We start from the raw sequence: 16,653 nt of genomic DNA, 5'->3' as shown, positions 1-16,653 counted from the left end.
CTCCTCTGGGCAGACTTTGAAGGGATGCAGGCCAGGTGCACATGTGTTTGGTGCTGGCTTCCTGCTCTCTCTCCCCAGGCCAACAAATCACCCAGGGACAACAGGGAAACAGAGGCAGCAGGGGACTGAGGCTGGGACTCCTGAGTGGCACAGGGAGTACCTGAGGCCAGTGAAGACCTCCTGAAGGCAACGTGAAAATTGGGGGTGGGGTAGGGCTGGGGAACAATATAGTGGAGGAAGGTGGGAGCTCAGGGAAAGCCTCACCTCTAGCCAAACCCTCAGGGCTCCTGGACAGGTTGTCTAGTCACAGAGGAGGGAACCCGGAAGGTGACCTCATTCCCACTTGCAGTCTCCCACTAAACAAATGAAGAACCTAGGCCCTGTCATACCTCGAAAGCTCAGTATTCCACCCACTGCAGCCCAGAGACTGTCCAGACACCGGCCTTTGAGAGTGTGTGAAGAGCAGGGCTCTGTATGGTTTAAGCCGTAAGCCTGGACATGCTGAGTGGCCACAGTGATCCTTCCCTGATCTAGGATGCCCTGCCCTTTCCCTCCCAGCAGGATGTCTTCAGGATCCTTGGCCCCAGACACCAACATACGACTCACTCCACAAAAGTATGCAGTGAGCTTTCAGGACAGGTTGCGGGGCAACCTGAAGGCGAAGGTAGGCATGCTTAATAACCACTCCTTGCCTGCTGGTGGGTAACCACAACAGTTTACATAGCAACATTTTCCAGTAACTTCCCAACAACCTTGAAAAGAAGGAACAACCTCATGACAGGGCAGTGGAGCCCCAGGCAGTGGCAGAAGCGGGAGAGAACTCAGGCCTGCCTGGTTGTTGCCCCACATGGCTACTTTTCTAACCTGAAGTCCTACAGTGGTGAGCCTGGGGTGGGGGAATGATGAGTCAGGCCATAGGGATTCCAACTTGGTCCCAAGGGAGGGTGGAAGGGGAAAGCCTGGACTCTAAAAGTCCTAAGTTCCCTCCCTGGCATGATGCACGGTGCCGGAGGAGCTCCAGAGAGATCCTCTAGGTCCAAGCAAACTAGGTCACCCAACATTCCCAGTTGCCAAAGAATCCAGTCTCCCAAAAGCTAGTGGGATGGAGGATAGGCCAGAACAGGGCCCATTTTAGCCTCAGGCTAAGAACGGAGGCACAGCGGGGCTACAGCTAGATTCCCCTTCCCTCAAAAATGTGGAGGAGCTGGGTCGCATTCCACCGCAGCCATGGGGCTCCTTCCCCTGGGGCGCACAGGCCCGCGGGCCTGCGAAGCCCTCCTCGGTCTGACCTGCGGCCGCGGCGTCCCTCGAGCCCCGACTGCGGATCAGCTGCCGCCTGCTCCCAGCTGGGCCCGCGACGCCCGCTCTCGTCCTGCTCCTTCACCAGCTCTGCGCCGGGGAGGCTGGGGCTCGGGGCTGAAGAGCGCGCGGCGGGTCCCAGTTCCACGGCGGGGCGGGGCGGGGCGGGGCGGGATAGAGGCCTGCGCACCCTGGACCTGCCGAAGTGCTCCAAGGGGACCCGGGCGCGCAAGGTGAAACGGCACCGGCTCGCACGACTCAGGTGGGGGAGATGTCCCATTCGTGACGAGGGCAAGGCTAGTGCGGCCACGTGGATGGCGAAAAGGACTAGTCTGCTTCTGTAGGTCTGCGGAGGCTGAGGAGCGGGCGGAACACGGGGAGGGTGAGTGGGGGACCCGGGAGGCGCTCCCCAAATCCTCTCCACGCCATCCGATCTCAGCTCTGAGACCAAGAGGATCGATCAACGCCCGCAGTCCAGCCCAGGCGTCCAAACAAGGCATCTGTCCTAGGACCCTGTAAGAGTCTGTGGTAACCACCCCCCGGGGTTCCTCGTGAGATCTTGAGGGTGTCACCGCCCTCGACCCGCGCCCGTGCCCCGCTGGACCCCGGACTGCATCGCTAGGTTTGTGCTGTAGCCGCCAGGGGTGCCGGACGTCGGGGGGAGAGAAGGAGGGCTCGTAGAGACGCCTGCGGAGGGTGAGGTTCTCGCGCACCCATCCCCTGTCTGTCCCAGGCCGGGGGTGGGGGGCAGCGCCGCAGAAGCTGGGGTGCGGTCTGAGAAGGTTGATAGTGACTTGGAGTGCAGGGAAGCACCCCGGACCCGGTTTGTCCGGTCATAGCCTGGTCCCTAAGTAAATGAGGAGAAGAGTAGGAGTTGGAAGGGAGTCCTGCCGAGGAAAAGGGCGCGCGCTTTTGGTGACAGAACATCCGGACCTGATTCCCTCCCTATTCCCACCCCCAGGAGCGCCGCGTGTGCGGTTCCACAAGCAGGAGGCGAGCGGCGCCAGCGGCCTCGCGTGCACGGTTTGAAAGAGGGGAAGGTAGGCAACAGCGGTCCAGGTGCGAGCGTCGGGGGCTGCGGCTGCTGGGGTCGATGCGGACGGGGTGGGATTTGAGCAAGACTTGAAGTGCCTCCCTTCCCCGGCCCCTAGGGGCGCACTTCCGGCGTCCACCGGGACCAAGTTCAGATCAAGTGGGAGTTCTTCAAAGAGAAAGTTTGGGTAAGAAACTAATAGGAGGCAAGAAAAACCTCATTAAGGCCATAAACACCACAAAGTTTACAGACATCGAATCCTTATCCCGACTTACCTGGAGTCTGGATAGTTTGACTTGCGTGATTCAGCATCCCTGGGCCCCTTACGCACCTCAGCCCTTCCTGGGGATTCCTGCCCCAACCCACTTTTCAGATCTTGTTCTATTTCTCCACTTAACTCCTCCTTCAGTGCAACAACATACCCACACACCCACTTTCTTGAAGAGGAGAGGCTGGAACAAGAGTTCCTGACAGAGTCCCCTTAGCCAGCCAGAACGGTAAACTTTTAATGGGGTCAACGCCAACTTGAGAAATATACCATCACCTTCTATCTAGTAGCTGTGTGTATCACCAGTTAGAGCTCTTGGCAACTCGAGGCACACCACCCACTCCCCCTTTATAGGGAATTAGTAGTCCTTACTCTGTGGGTTCCAGAAGATGGAAGGGGAGGTGGGGGGAGGAGGAGGGACTTCAGGAAGAAATTCCTGCTAAGCTACAAGAGAGGCCATGGAACACTAAGAAAACACATAATAACTTGGCTGCTGAAGACTGGAGCTTGTATGAGGATGATTTTTCTTGATTGTAACTTTCTTGCCCACCCCTCATACGTATGAGGGAACCCCACTTCACCCTGTGGTGGGTAAGGCTTAGGTAACTGTGTCTGAAATACATTTGAGCGTGAGAAATGCCTCAGTGTTTTAAGGGAGTCTAGAAAGGAAAAGAAGTGTCACTCACCTCTCCAGTCCAGGTGACAAAGGAGGACCCCAAAGTTTGGGGATTGGTCAAGAAAGCACCTCAATTTTGTCACAGGGGATTCTGAAGGAGCGTTTTTGTGTCTAGGTGTCTATGTTACTGAGAGCTACTTCCTTCTTGTGTCTGTATTTCCGTTTATACAAACTTGTAGGTATATGTCTGACTGTATGTGGTGCTTATTTATATCAAGATACATTGTATATGTATATACACACACACCAATCATAGTGGGGAGCTAGGGGAGAAGTGAGTCGAATGAAGACTGACATGAGATTTTTCTCAGATTAGAAAAAATTCCACTGCCAGACCCTCCATGATAAGTCAGGGAGGAAGGTGTCCCCAAGAGAAACGACAAGCTTTCTAGGCAAAGCAGGATTGCCAGGTGTGTGGACTTTTCATTTCAGTCTCACCTCTTCATGCAGGAGGCCTGTTAGCTTAATAATTAAAATCAAATTAGGATCAGTGTCAGAAAAAATTAATTTTAAATTACACAATGTAGATTAAAGTAGGTCTAATTCATTAAATTGAACAAGAAGAAATTAAACAAGGCAAACCTTATTTACCAACTGTCTTTTTTGCTTTAGTCATCTTTAATAAATATTTTGGAGAACTGGAAATAAGTTAACTTCATTCTTCTGTACATACGATACAGAAAGCCTTTTGTTAGTGTTTCTTTGAATCACGATATTAATAGAGGTGAGCCATTCTTGTAAAATATTTTATAACCTTCCTTTACAATAAATACAGGAATGAAGTTAATATGTGACCCTGACCAAAATACATCACACTATTCTTATTTACTTATATTGCAAATATTTATTTTTGAAGTTCTGGCATATAACAGGTATTCTTACTCTTAGCAAACTCTCTTTATCTTCCTATCTTATTAACCAAGATATTCTACATTTTATAGCTGTTCCTAAAAAATACAGCCTTCCATCAAAATTGTAATGGCTTCAACTAGGTGTCATAAACTAAAAAAATAAAAATTCTTAAACCAATAAACATCTACTTTAAAATAAATATCACTATCACATATTTTACAAAATAATTTAATCTACAAATTCTTAGTCACTCATCTTCAGATAGAATCGACATGTATGTTTCAGATCCAACGAAACATGAACATTCATGCTTTGGAGACTCCAACTATTGGAATAGACTTTCTGAAAATTTTGTGAAAGCATGAAAAATTGACAAGGTTGGTCAGATCTCTTCCTGCCCGGTCCTTAGCCCTGTATTGGTGATACACAATGTTGAAGGAGAATGGAGTATAGGGCAGTGAGGGAGCATAGCTCCCTCTTGTGTTCCAAATAGAAGATGCCACCTGCAGGGAGAGGAAGGCACTCATTCATATATTCATTCATTCATTTGATTTGCAGACTGATTAGTATGCTGCCTGCAGAGGATGCAAAGATGGAAAGACAAAGTCCCTGCCGTTAAGGAGATTAGAAGCTAACAGGAAGACAGATGTTCAAGCAATTAGAGTATAGTGTAATCACTGTGATGATGGAGGTATGTTCAAAATGCAATCAGAACGTTAGAGGTGGGAACATCCACATTGGTCTAATGGTGTCAGAGGAAGCTTCACAGAGGAGGTAATACGAGCTGAGACTTGAAGGGTGGAAAGGAGTTTGCCAGGGGGCTAAGAGCATTCCAGGCAGAGGAAATAACATACACAAAGGCATGAAGGCTTGAAAGAGCATGTCAGATTCAGGGAGAGGCTAGTAGTATAGTATGGCTAGAGATTAGGCTGGGCAAAAGATGATGCAAGGGTAAGTGGGACCAGATCACAAAGGACTTTATATGTAATCGTGAGAAATTTAGATTTTACCCAGAACAAAGAAATGAGAAGATTATATTTGCTTGTTAGAAAAATTGTTCTGGCACCAGGCAAGACAGGATGAGGCTGAATTAGGGCAGAGGCAGTAGGGAAGAAAATGGTTTCAAGAAATGTTTAGTAAGTAAGAAAATGGTTTCAAGAAATGTTTAGTAAGTAAGATGGTCCAGGTCTCTGGCTTATTTGATTGATATGGTGGTGATGCCACCAAAGAGACAAAGAAAACAAAATCAAAAACAGAATACAGACAGTGAATTCAGCTTGAGACCTGTTAAATTTGGCATCCACGGAACATCCAAGTGAAAACATCCAGGGGCCAATTGGCCCTTTTGTGTTTGAAGCCCAGGTAGGAGGTCTACCTGGAGACACAGATTTAAGAACCATCAGCTATGCTCACTATTGCCTTATACTACACTCTCATTCAACATTAACTGTGTATCACCAGTATTCGGCTGAGGACTGGGCACGAAAGAATTTGACCAATCTTGTCAATTTTTTGTGCTTTCACAAAATTTTCAGAAAGTCTATCCCAATAGTTGGTGTCTCCAAAGCGTGAATGTTCATGTTTCATTGAATCTGAAACATAGATTTCAACTCTACCTGAAGATAAGTAAGAATTTGTGGATTAAATTATTTTGTAAAATATGTGATAGTGATATTTATTTTAAAGCAAATGTTTATTGGTCTAAGAATTCTTATTTTTTCAGTTTATGACACCTACACTGAAGCCATTACAATTTTAAAGATTTTATTTTTTTCCTTTTTCTCCCCAAAGCCCCCCGGTACATAGTTGTGTATTCTTTGTTGTGGGTCCTTCTAGTTGTGGCATGTGGGACGCTGCCTCAGCATGGTTTGATGAGCAGTGCCATGTCCACGCCCAGGATTTGAACCAACGAAACACTGGGCCACCTGCAGTGGAGCGCGCGAACTTAACCACTCGGCCATGGGGTCAGCCCCGAAGCCATTGCAATTTTGATGGAAGGCTATATTTTTTACGAATGGCTATAAAATGTAGAGTATCTTGGTTAATAAGATAGGAAGATAAAGTGAATTTGCTAATAGTAAGAATACATGTTACATGCTGGAACGTCAAAAACAAATATTTGCAATATAAGTAAATAATAGTAGTGTAATGTATTTTTGTCAGGGTCACATATTAGCATCATTCTTATATTTATTATAAAGGAAGGTTATAAAGGATTTTACAAGAATGGCTCATCTCTATTAAGACCCAGGACCCGGGAGGTTGTCATTTGCCTGTCCAACATTACAAAATTAGTCCGTGAAGAACTGGAACCAGACCTAGAAGTGATTCCAGCCCAGGGTTCTCCCCAGGAAGGATTAGAGAAAGATAAATGGAGTGATGAAATACCCACTCCTTCCCGATCTGATGGCTTCCATTTATTGATATTACTCTGTTTCAGGTACTATTCTTAACACTTTACGTACACAATCTCATTTCATACTCACAATGACCCTATGAAGTAAACACTATCATCATTCCTATTTTTTCATGAAACTGAGTCTCAGAGAAAGACAAATACGGTATGATTTGACTCACATGTGGAAGATAAACAAACAAACACATAGATAAGGAGAATGGATTAGTAGTTACAAGAGGAGAACAGGGAGAAGGCGAAAGGGGTAAAGGGGCACATACGTATGGTGACAGATAAAAACTGGACTGTCGGTAATGAACACAATGCAGTCTATCCTGAACCTGAAATATAGTGATGTACACCTGAAATTTACACAGTGTTGTAAGCCAATAGGACCCCAATAAAAAAAAAAAAAAAACAAGTCTCTGTAGAGGTCAACTAACTTGCAAGAGGCAGAGGCAGAATTCACACATAGAGCTGCTTACATCCAAAGCTTATTTGTTCACTCTATCACTTAAAAGGACACTACCTGGTCAGACTATAAATTATGGTGTCTCCTGGGCGAACCAGGGCCCCAGGACAGATCACATTCAGGGAAATGGTCAGAGCTGAGATCGTGGAAGATGCTTTTTTTTTTCCCCTCACATTTTGACATCTCTGAAATTGAGGTGCGTCTTACCAACAATGGCTGTCATGGTTTAACTGGCAGGGGCTTTTTTTTCTTTCTTTCTTTCTTTTTGGTACATAAAATAATTGCATGTCTTGCACTCCATTCTATCCATATTTAACAAAACACAGTAAGTTCAGGTACCATTTCCCCACAATCCTGTTTGTAAAGGGACAAGCCAGAGCCAAAGCAGCTCTGAGATCAGGGGACAGGCAGAGAAGAGCTAAGCCAGGGTGTGAGCTGAAACGAGGACCAGGAACTTGCATCAAGGAGGAAAGCTGCTGTTGATGACGTGTGGGGTAGAAGGACTTCTGGCCCTGGCACTGTGCCTGGTGGAGGTCAGGTGCTCCTTCAGTGCTTACTAAGCTGAACTCAAGTCAGCCCGATTGTTCTGGAGTTGACAGAGCAAGAGCCAGTGTGCTTGAGAAAGCGAGACAGACCAGTGTGGGCAGTACCAGGTCTGGGAATGAGCCCACTGAGGATGTGGTTGGATTATATGCATAGCAGAGCTGTCTGGCCTTTGTTCCTTTGGGGACTGAGGAGGAAAGCCAAGCTTTTTGTAATTTGTACCATCTTCCACCCTTATGCTTTCACGTGATAGTAAATATAACCCTTTTTATGTTCTGTGATCTGTCTGCTTGTGCCAGAGGCCTGAGGGAGATAAAAGAGAATTATATTTCTTAAGATAGTCCCAGAGGAAGCATAGAAGCCTCGAGGGTATTGGTGGCACTGATTTAGGGGACCTGAGAGTTAGGGAGGGAGCATAGGGCAACAGAGACTGATTGCCAAGACCCTCATTCTCTCAGACAAAACATGGGGAGATGGATGGCTGAGGAGCAGTGGAGCAGCAGGAACAGTGGAGTCTGGTGAGCTCCAGAGAAGAGGGTCCCACTCTGGTTTATTCGCTGCTTTATCTCTAGCACCAAGAACAGTGCCTGTGCCTCATAGAGAGCACTCAATGAGCATCTACTGTTGTCGCACAGCATCCACCTCTCCCGCACACCTCTACCAAAATGGCTGCTTTTGGACACACATTCCCCTTCTATGCTGGCCCCAAGCCGACCTTCCCAATGGACACCGCCTTGGCCGTCATCATCACCATCTTTCTGACTGCACTGGTCACCTTCATCGTCATCCTGCCTGGCATTCGGGGCAAGATGGTGAGAAACAAACCCAGCCCTGGAAACCCCAGCCCCAGGGAGACCTTGGCCTTGAGGTGAGAGGGCCAGACTCTCTGACTACAACCAGATTCAGAAAAGAGACTCCATTCCTGAGAAAGCGCCATGCCCCCATCCCCCTCCACCCACCCTAGCTGAGACCTCCCCACGCACTGACTCAACAGATAATTATCCAGCACCTGTCGTGTGCCACGCACTGTAATCTCAGTTGACCAAGTGACCTCAGCTTTAGAACTCCCTCCTCAAGTCTGGAAAGAGGAAGGGTGGACTTGGAAGGAGGGCACTTCTTCCTAAACCAGCCCATCCTTGTGATTCAGAGGCTGTTCTGGCTGCTGCGGGTGGTGACCAGCTTATTCATCGGGGCTGTGATCCTGGGTGAGTGTGAAGCACAGCTGACTTGGGCAGCTGCCTCGGTCCCATCTAGTTCCTCAGTGGCTGGCCTCTCCTCTCCTTGTTTCCCCACAGCAGCCTCTGCTTCAGGGAGGGCTTCCAGACCCTGCCCACATGACTCCCTCACCGTGGCCTTATCCCCTCACTCCTACACTTGCCATGAGGGGTGCGGGCCCCTGGAAGCCATGCTGGGGCATCTCTCCAACCTTCCTAACATTTTTATTCAGAGGAAATTAGGTCAAAATGAATGTCTTCGGGGAGAAGGTCTCTGGAGATTGGAGGGAGGAAATCGAGGAGGGCTGCTTGCTTTGCTTTGGGGATTAGGCAATAGGAGATATGGAAAGTCTTGATGTTGAAGCTATCTGTGTTTGCTCAGCACAGTTTATGATGTTAATGTTTCCTCCCTCAGCTGCCTGAGTAACTCTCCCTACATGGAGGGGCGGGGGGAGGGGTAAGAGGAGTATGACCGAGGGAAATCTTGGATTCTGACACATTTATCCATCCCACACATATTGTTGGCAAACTTACTATGAGCCAGACCCTGGGCTACTTAATGGTTATACAATTATGAGCAAAAGAGACATGGTCCCCTTGTAGCTCTCCCTCCGACTCTAAGCCAGGAATGCCCAGACTTTCCTGAGTTCCCATGTGTCCAACTCTCCAACCCTAGCTGTGAATTTCAGTTCTGAGTGGTCTGTGGGCCAGGTCAGCACCAACACGTCGTACAAGGCCTTCAGTTCTGAGTGGATCAGTGTCGACGTTGGGCTGCAGGTTGGGCTGGGAGGAGTCAACATCACGCTCACAGGTAAGGGAGGGCTCTTACCTGTGAGGGAGGGGAAGGCTCTGCTCTGTGTCTTTGGGATCAGTGGTTGGTTTGGTTTAAAGAGCTATAGGATGGGGGGATGGTAGGAAGGGAAACTCCCAGGAATTCCTTGGAAGCTGCCTTCTCTCAGCTGAGACCAGCTCCTGTCCCTCTGCCTAGTGTGGTGAACCCCTACCCAGACAAATGCCCACTCTGGTCCATAAGTCTCTGCTGAGCACAGCTGCCCCATTCCCCAGGAACCCCAGTGCAGCAGCTAAACGAGACCATCAATTACAACGAGGAGTTCACCTGGCGCTTGGGTGAGAACTATGCTGAGGAGTATGAAAAGGCTCTGGAGAAGGGGCTGCCGGACCCCGTGCTCTACCTGGCTGAGAAGTTCACCCCAAACAGCCCATGTGGCCTGCATGGCCAGTATCGCCTAGCGGGACACTACACCTCGGCCATACTGTGGTGAGGGTGGGACCGAGCCCCTGCTGGCCTAGACCCAGGAGGAGGGTGTCTACCCATCTCTCCTCCACTCATGTGGAGATCCCTGGTGGGACAGGCTGGCACCAGTCATCCATGGTGCTTGGTTGGGAAGCCCACGGGCAGGAGTCCCTACCTCACATCTTTGGGGTGTCCTTGGGTCCCTGAGCCTCCACCTGGGCCCCTCCAGGTAAAGGTGCCTAGGCTAGCCTTTACCCAGTCCTGACTCTCCAGGGTGGCGTTCCTCTGCTGGCTCCTGGCCAATGTGATGCTGTCCATGCCCGTGCTAGCCTATGGTGGCCACATGCTGCTGGCCACAGGCATCTTCCAGCTGTTAGGACTGCTCTTCTTCTCCATGGCCACATCGCTCACTCCACCCTGTCCCCTGCACCTGGGCACTGCTATGCTGCACACTCAATGTGGGCCTGCCTTCTGGATCACGTTGGCCACAGGTGAGGCCCAACCCTGAAGACAGGCACTGAAGAGCTCAAGGCCGGGGAGGGAGGGTCAGGGAGCATCATGCTGGTGGGGTGAAGGGTCTGCCTCTGGGGGCCATGATGCCTTTTCCCTCTTTAAAGTCCCATCCCTCTTATCCCTCATCTCTGGGTTTTCTCTCCCCAGTTCTGCACCCCGCCTCCTATGTGCCTACTCCCCTGTGTCTGCTCTCTGTCTCTGTGACGTCTCTCATCCCTGGCTCTCTCCTCACCCAGGTTCTCCCAAATCTTCCAATCTCATGTCCCTTCCCACTTCCCCTAAACACTCTTCTCTGTGTCCCCCATTCCTGGAACTCTTCTCTGTCCCTGCCTCACATAGCCTTAAATTGTCCTGTGGTTTTATTCTCCTCTCCACCCCACTGTGTCTGCCCTCATGCCCTTTCCCACGCCACTTCCTCTGTGCCCTGCCCTTCCTGCAGGGTTTCTCTGTTTTTAGAGTTCTCCCTCTCTTTCTTTTCTGGGATGTAATTGAAAGAGCACTGGACTTAGAGTCCAAAAACTCTGAACAACAGAGTCATACCAGCCAAATGACCCTAAGCCAGCCACCTCTCTGAGCCCAAGTTGCCCTGAAGCAGGGATGCCAGGCCTCTCTTATAGCTGTTCTGATGCCCATAAGAGAAGATGTCCTGGGGAGGGTATTACTATCACTAAGGCACTTGTCATCTCATCCCCAGGACTGCTGTGTGTGCTGCTGGGCCTGGCCATGGCAGTGGCTCACTGGATGCAGCCCCACAGACTGAAGGCTTTCTTCAACCAGAGTGGAGGAGAGGGCTCAGTGCTGGAGTGGAATCCCGAGGAAGGGGGATTCCTGAGCCCCCGCTACCGGTCCACAGCTGAGAGTCCCGAGCCCCAGGACATTCCGCTGTCAGAGGCTTCCTCTGAGACATGCTGTAAGGAGGAGCACCCCAGAGAGCCTGACTGTGCTCCTTAAGGATCCTCTCCCTGGTGGCCACTAGGACTTCCATCTGGCTCCACAACTCATCAGAGCCCCATAAACCACCCAAACTGCCTGAGGGATGGGTTGTATGAGGCCCCCAGCTGGAATCTGGAGGTGGAGTAGAAAAAGGAGGCTGTGCCTATTGATGTTAAAAAACAAAGCAAAACAAAAGCCCTAAGGGGCTGAACAGACGCTGGGTCTATGGCCTTACCCTTACACCCTGTGGCCATGGTAAGACCAAACGGGGCTCCCCTGTTTCTGCACAGCAGCCCTGCCTTCCTTGATGCCTTGCCTCTTGGAGGTACCACTTACTGAAACCCTACTTCACCCACATAATGACATGTGTGTGTGTGGGGGGGGAGATTTACAGTGTGATTTTCCTCTGGTCCCCATCATCCCCCTGTACCTCTCATCTTCCTTTTTCCTGGGTCCGTTTTGTTCTTTACTTCTCCAACTTGTATGACCTCTCAGTACAATGAAAGACAGCATTGGGAGGGAAAAGAAACCAAACTTCTCATCCCAGGTCTAATATTAATCAACTGCGCCACATTCTCTTTGAGCTTCACTTCTCAAATTTGCCAACTAAGATGGTAGGACTTGCCAAGGACCTAAAATAGTCCCAGGATTTACATTTTTATGCCTTGCTGACATCTACCTTGGGCCTCAGACTCCACCCTTTAGTGAATAAACTGGAGTTGGTGAATAAACCCCGAACCCCATTCCTTCCTAGCCCACCCAGCTAGGCCAGCGGAGGGTGACTCACGTGGTCACTAGCACCAACCATGCACCTGGAAAGGCTCAGGAAGATGCTGGCTCCGGGCGGTTCCCCTCTGGGCTCACTAGAGGGCGCCCCTCTTCCAGAGCCTTTCCAGGGTTACTCTGGATTCTCCAGACTGAGAGAATCCGGAATAGTGCTGAGGCAGAGAAAGAGAGTGTACTAGGCTGCCTCCAGCCCACGGAGTCTCCCGAGGGCGCGTATCTCCCAGGAGCCTGGAGAAGCTGTGGAAATTAATGCGGAAAAGTTTTTAAAAAACAAAAGGAAAAAGAATTTATTTACAGCTCACCCTGGGAGACTCCCGGGGTGCAGGAGGCACATGTGAGACCGCCCGCCTTCCCCTCGGTGCCCGCAGCGCAGTGCGGGTCCCGGAGTTCCCCCGCCCAGGCCCGGCACGCGCCGTTCCTCGGTCTGCGGGGGACCGAGGCGGGGTCGGAGACCAAGGTTGAATCGTCGTCACAGGTTAGTACTGATTGTTAAATCCGAGGCTCCGAACTGCTTATGCAGTGGGTTTTTGAGGATGAGAGGCGAGCTCCCTTTCGCCGGGCTTCCGTAGTCCTTGACGCTTTGGTCCAAGAAGGTGCGAAGAGCGCTGAGCCGAGCATAGTGGAGACTCACCACGGCCCCTCCGAGGAGGAGGCACAGGATGCCTGCGGCGGCGTGGACGGAAGGAAAGGGGGCGGTCAGGGCTCCGGGACAGAACCCGGCCTGCCCCGCTCCATCTATTGCAGGCTACCTCTCACATTTCCTCCCCACCTGCCCACCACACAAACATACACCCAGCAGAAAGACCTCTAATCTGGATTACACGATACATGGGTTCGCGTGCTAACTGGGGCAAGACACCGAACCCTTGCGAACCCCCTCCCTTCATCTGTAAAACGGGCATAACTGCGTGCCTCTACGAACTATTGAGAGGGGCAAACTAGACGGTATACGTGAACTCATTTTGTAAACTGGAAGGCGCGCACTCGTATAAACCCCGTACCCACCCCCAGCTGCCCGGGGCCGCCTCCTCAGTCCTCACCGGTGGCCAGCGTGACCCAAAAGGCGGCACCGTAGTGCGTGATGAGAGCGGAGGAGCCGAGGTGGAGCGGACAGAGCGGCACGTTGGAGATGGTGGCGAAGGCGAAGACAGAGAAGAGCTCGAAGGCGCCGGTGAGCAGGAGCCCCAGGCCTCCGTAGACCGGGGCCGGCATGGAGAGCAGCACGTTGGAGACGACCCAGAGGCAGAACGCCATCCTGCGGGGGTGGGGACCAGCTGCGCCGTGAGCCGGATTCTCCCAGCCCCCCTGGGGTTCCCACAGTCCCGCTTCCTCTCTGTCCCTACCCCAGAACCAAAGCCCGGGGCTGGGATGGCGGAGGCGCAGGGGAACCCCCGAGGGGATAGCTGGCTTCCAGAGGCTGCTGGGTCTTCCCGGATTCCAACGGTCTGTGCGCACCTTGTGACTTTCTGACCCGCGAGGCAGTGATTCTCACCTCGCCTCTAACTGCAGCTCACCTCCTCCGGCTCACACGTCCCTGCCGCACACGCCACCCACGCACACGCGCACATTGCCTTTCTCCAGCGCTCACCACAGCGTGGCCTTGGCGTAGTGTCCCGCCAGGCGGTACTGCCTATGGAGCCCGCAGGGGCTGCTCGGGGTGAACTTCTCCGCCAAGTAGAGAATTGGATCCGGCAACCCCTTTTCCAGTGCCTCCGCGTACTTCGCGGCGTAGTTCTCGCCGAAACGCCAGGGGAAAAATTCGTTGTAGTCGATGGTCTCGTTCAGCTGCTGCACTGGGGTCCCTACGGAGGGCGCCGGGGTCATGAGGCTGCGCACAGCCCAGGACCCAGCAACTAAACGGATTCAGATAGAAAGTGGGGGCGCGAGAGAAATGGGTTTGGCAGTGGTTGGGGGAAAACACAAATCCATAAGGACCAAAAGCGATTTGAGCCTTTGGGATCTAAGACGTCCTCCCGCTGCCCCTGCCACACTCCTCACCCATGGGGTTTGCCAACCCCAGAAGTTCACTTCGTTCCAGCCTCCTTACCTGTGAGAGTAATATTAATTCCATCCAGGCCCACGTGCAAACCGATGTGAGCTTGCACCCGCGCTGTGCTGAAGGCCTTGTAGGAGGTATTGGTGCTCACTCTACCCACTGACCATGCTGCGGTGAAGTGCAAGGCTGTGGGGAGAGGCACTCGGTGTGGGGAGGGTTAGGGAGAGGAGTCGGGAGAGGGAATTGGGAGGGTGGGAGGTTGGACACTGTGCAGAGTGATGAAGGGGCTAGGGGTCCAATATAGTATACATGGTAAGGGCGGAAGAGAGAGCACTAGAAAGAGCTGGAGGATGGGAAGAGGGAGCAGGAAACCAAACCCAGTTCTCCATTTTCCCAGGTGCCCTCTGCCCGCCTCCCTCCTCACCCCAGGTCTGCTCCCCACTGGCTGCACCACACACTCACCCACAGTTTCTGCGCCTATGAACAGACTGAGAAGAACTCTCACCAACCAGAACCAGCGCTGCAGGAACAGGCACCCGGGTCAGGCCTGGGTACTGCCCAACGAGAGTGCCCTAGACCTCCCTGGACCCCATGCCACCCAGATCTTTAGTGCCCCTGCAACTGCCCCCTCTTACCCCACACCTTTTCCCCAGTTAGATTCTTGACGTTTTGAAGCTGACGTTTTTGCTTTTCCTGCAAATCCCTCTGAGCCACTGGAATTTAGGATGTTTTTCTGGCCATGCACATCCACCTCTCCAGCCCCATTTCCCAGTCTACCCTGCAACTGGGCTGTTTTGGTCTTGTTCTCTCCCACCACCTTCACTCCCCCACCTATCTGGCTCTTGGTCCAGGTCCAGCCTTCTGCTCAGGTCACTGCTGTGGTGAGGCTCAGTGAGTCCAGAAGTGCAAGGCAGGCAGGGGTCACCTCCCCCAGGAGAGGGAGGCCCCAGGGTCTGGTCTCAAGTAGAAGAGGTGGGAACGCAGCCTAGGTGCACCACTTTCCCAGGAAACCAACAAAGATCAAGACTCAGGGAGCCTAGGTCCTTCTGTACTTGAAAAACAGACAACTTATGCTCTGGGAGAGAAGGGAATCTGAGGACAAGTATCCAGTCTGCTACAACTTTAAGTCCTGTGTGGGAGTCTCTGAGTCCTTAGGATGGAGGCATCCCAACCCAGCACACAGGTAAAACACAGCAGTCTGAACTGAAGGTTTCTGTCCTCTTGGTCTGAAGGTCATCACCCAGATGGTGGGATGGGAGTGAAGCTGCAGTCTGGGGAGAGGCCAGAGGCCCTCGCAACACATGAAGACTGGAATCGGCCCCAGGATTACTGGGCTGAGCACTCATTCTCTGCAGCATCCTCTTGAATGATCCAGCTGGGTTCAGTCTCTAGGGTTTGTTTATGGGACCTCTCCCTGTCCTTGGGAAGGGGTTGCTTGCGGCACAAGACTTCTGGGCTGCTCAACCTATGCTTATCTGGTTCAATGCTTCAGTTTGACTATTCATGGAGGCCCTTGGGGCCGTCTTACCTGTCCTGGGTCCTCCAGAGACAAGCTGCCCAGATGCCCTCCACCCTCAGACCTGAGCTCCTAGCACCCCCTTACCGAGTTGCCACGAATCCCGGGCAAGATGAGCAGGAAGCTGGCGGCCAAGATCAAGAACACCAGAATGACGATGAGCAGCGGGACACTGAAGCCGGCGGCATGCCGGGACTGGGGGTAGAAAGGCAGCACACCGTTCCACAGAGTCATGGTGCAACCCGGCTGAGCGGGGCGCGCGGGTGGGCGGGCAAGCGGGAGAGCTGGGTCTGCTCAAACCGGGAGAGCGCGTGCCTGGTGTCCAAGCCCGGGTAGCACTTTTCTTTATCCTGCCCGCTGCGTGCGAGGACCGGACTTGACGGGCTGGTCAAGTCCAAGCCCCAGGGCTCGCCCCTAATGAAGCGCAGCGGCTGGCTGCCCTCAAGTGCCCTGGGCTGGCCCGGGCGGAGTTGGGTAGGCGGGAGAGTAGAATTATTTCTCACTGGTTGTAGCCAGCTACGTTCGCTGTCTGCGGGTTGCTCTGCGTTGGGACCCCCCTTTTATAGCAGTGTAGGCAGCGTGCCCAGAGGAGGTTAGGGCTGGGCAGCCGTCCAAGCGGGAAGAGCTCTTGCAAATGAGGGGCAGAGGTCGCTATGCAAATGAAGGAGCCCCTCCTCCATAGCAAGAGGGCGAGCTCCGGTCCCGATGCTCACTCCTGGCACTGGTCTGGCCTGAGTGGACACCGCGCGGCTGGCCTCAGAGGACCAGAGAGGAGGGTGAGTGTGCAGCCAGGGACGCTGAGGATTCCGAGAGGAAAGAAGACTTCTGACCCGGACGGAGGCCCTAAACCAAGCAAGGTTGGACCTGGGCTTTGGGCCTGATCTTCCCATCCCTCGTGTCCA

At 52.1% G+C, this 16,653-nt stretch overlaps 3 protein-coding genes across 40 annotated transcripts in view; 1 reads left to right on the top strand and 2 right to left on the bottom strand.

The window, feature by feature from the left end:
• Positions 1-2,681, bottom strand: part of DUOX1 (dual oxidase 1) — a 37,727-nt gene extending 35,046 nt beyond the window's left edge. For 4 of the 7 annotated variants that reach the window (XR_006887479.1, XM_046653394.1, XM_046653391.1 and 1 more), the window contains exon 1: positions 1,290-1,396. The gene's annotated coding sequence lies outside the window, so the exon portion shown is untranslated. Of the gene's footprint in view, positions 1-1,289; positions 1,403-2,607 lie in introns of those variants that run through there. The other 3 variants (XM_046653392.1, XM_046653396.1, XM_046653395.1) reach the window with 3 other exon arrangements.
• DUOXA1 (dual oxidase maturation factor 1) lies at positions 784-11,994 on the top strand. 32 transcript variants are annotated; one of them, XM_046653399.1, is made up of 12 exons: positions 791-880; positions 1,739-1,921; positions 2,261-2,339; positions 2,451-2,519; positions 4,414-4,505; positions 4,687-4,819; positions 8,174-8,350; positions 8,686-8,743; positions 9,429-9,563; positions 9,818-10,031; positions 10,281-10,498; positions 11,215-11,994. In XM_046653399.1, exons 6-12 carry the CDS (start codon positions 4,775-4,777, stop codon positions 11,469-11,471), a joined length of 1,104 nt encoding a protein of 367 aa, XP_046509355.1. In that variant the 5' UTR covers positions 791-880; positions 1,739-1,921; positions 2,261-2,339; positions 2,451-2,519; positions 4,414-4,505; positions 4,687-4,774; the 3' UTR covers positions 11,472-11,994. The 32 variants fall into 32 exon arrangements, with proteins under 32 accessions (XP_046509360.1, XP_046509362.1, XP_046509381.1 ...); XM_046653398.1 differs by lacking the exon at positions 4,414-4,505 and adding an exon at positions 2,742-2,829; XM_046653401.1 differs by lacking the exon at positions 2,451-2,519.
• A 536-nt stretch (positions 11,995-12,530) lies between these two features.
• On the bottom strand, positions 12,531-16,486 carry DUOXA2 (dual oxidase maturation factor 2). The gene is made up of 6 exons (XM_046653432.1): positions 15,839-16,486; positions 14,698-14,755; positions 14,287-14,421; positions 13,828-14,041; positions 13,280-13,494; positions 12,531-12,902 (listed from the first exon to the last, which is right to left on the bottom strand). The coding sequence occupies exons 1-6, from the start codon at positions 15,983-15,985 to the stop codon at positions 12,709-12,711; spliced, it is 963 nt and encodes a 320-aa protein (XP_046509388.1). The 5' UTR covers positions 15,986-16,486; the 3' UTR covers positions 12,531-12,708.
• Positions 16,487-16,653: the final 167 nt, after the last annotated feature.

This window comes from Equus quagga, chromosome 2, assembly GCF_021613505.1.
Source record: "Equus quagga isolate Etosha38 chromosome 2, UCLA_HA_Equagga_1.0, whole genome shotgun sequence".
Classification (NCBI taxonomy): domain Eukaryota; kingdom Metazoa; phylum Chordata; class Mammalia; order Perissodactyla; family Equidae; genus Equus; species Equus quagga.
This window is presented reverse-complemented; position numbering and strand designations above follow the sequence as displayed.

Coding starts and splice junctions, on each gene's coding strand:
- DUOXA1 (XM_046653406.1), top strand. CDS start 4,775: ATGTTCAAGCAATTAGAGTATAGTGTAATCACTGTGATGATGGAG. Junction 10,032..10,280: donor TACACCTCGGCCATACTGTG/GTGAGGGTGGGA, acceptor CTGACTCTCCAG/GGTGGCGTTCCTCTGCTGGC. Junction 10,499..11,214: donor CTGGATCACGTTGGCCACAG/GTGAGGCCCAAC, acceptor TCTCATCCCCAG/GACTGCTGTGTGTGCTGCTG.
- DUOXA2 (XM_046653432.1), bottom strand. CDS start 15,985: ATGACTCTGTGGAACGGTGTGCTGCCTTTCTACCCCCAGTCCCGGCAT. Junction 14,756..15,838: donor CCGGGATTCGTGGCAACTCG/GTAAGGGGGTGC, acceptor CTGTTCCTGCAG/CGCTGGTTCTGGTTGGTGAG. Junction 14,042..14,286: donor AATTAATATTACTCTCACAG/GTAAGGAGGCTG, acceptor CGCCCTCCGTAG/GGACCCCAGTGCAGCAGCTG.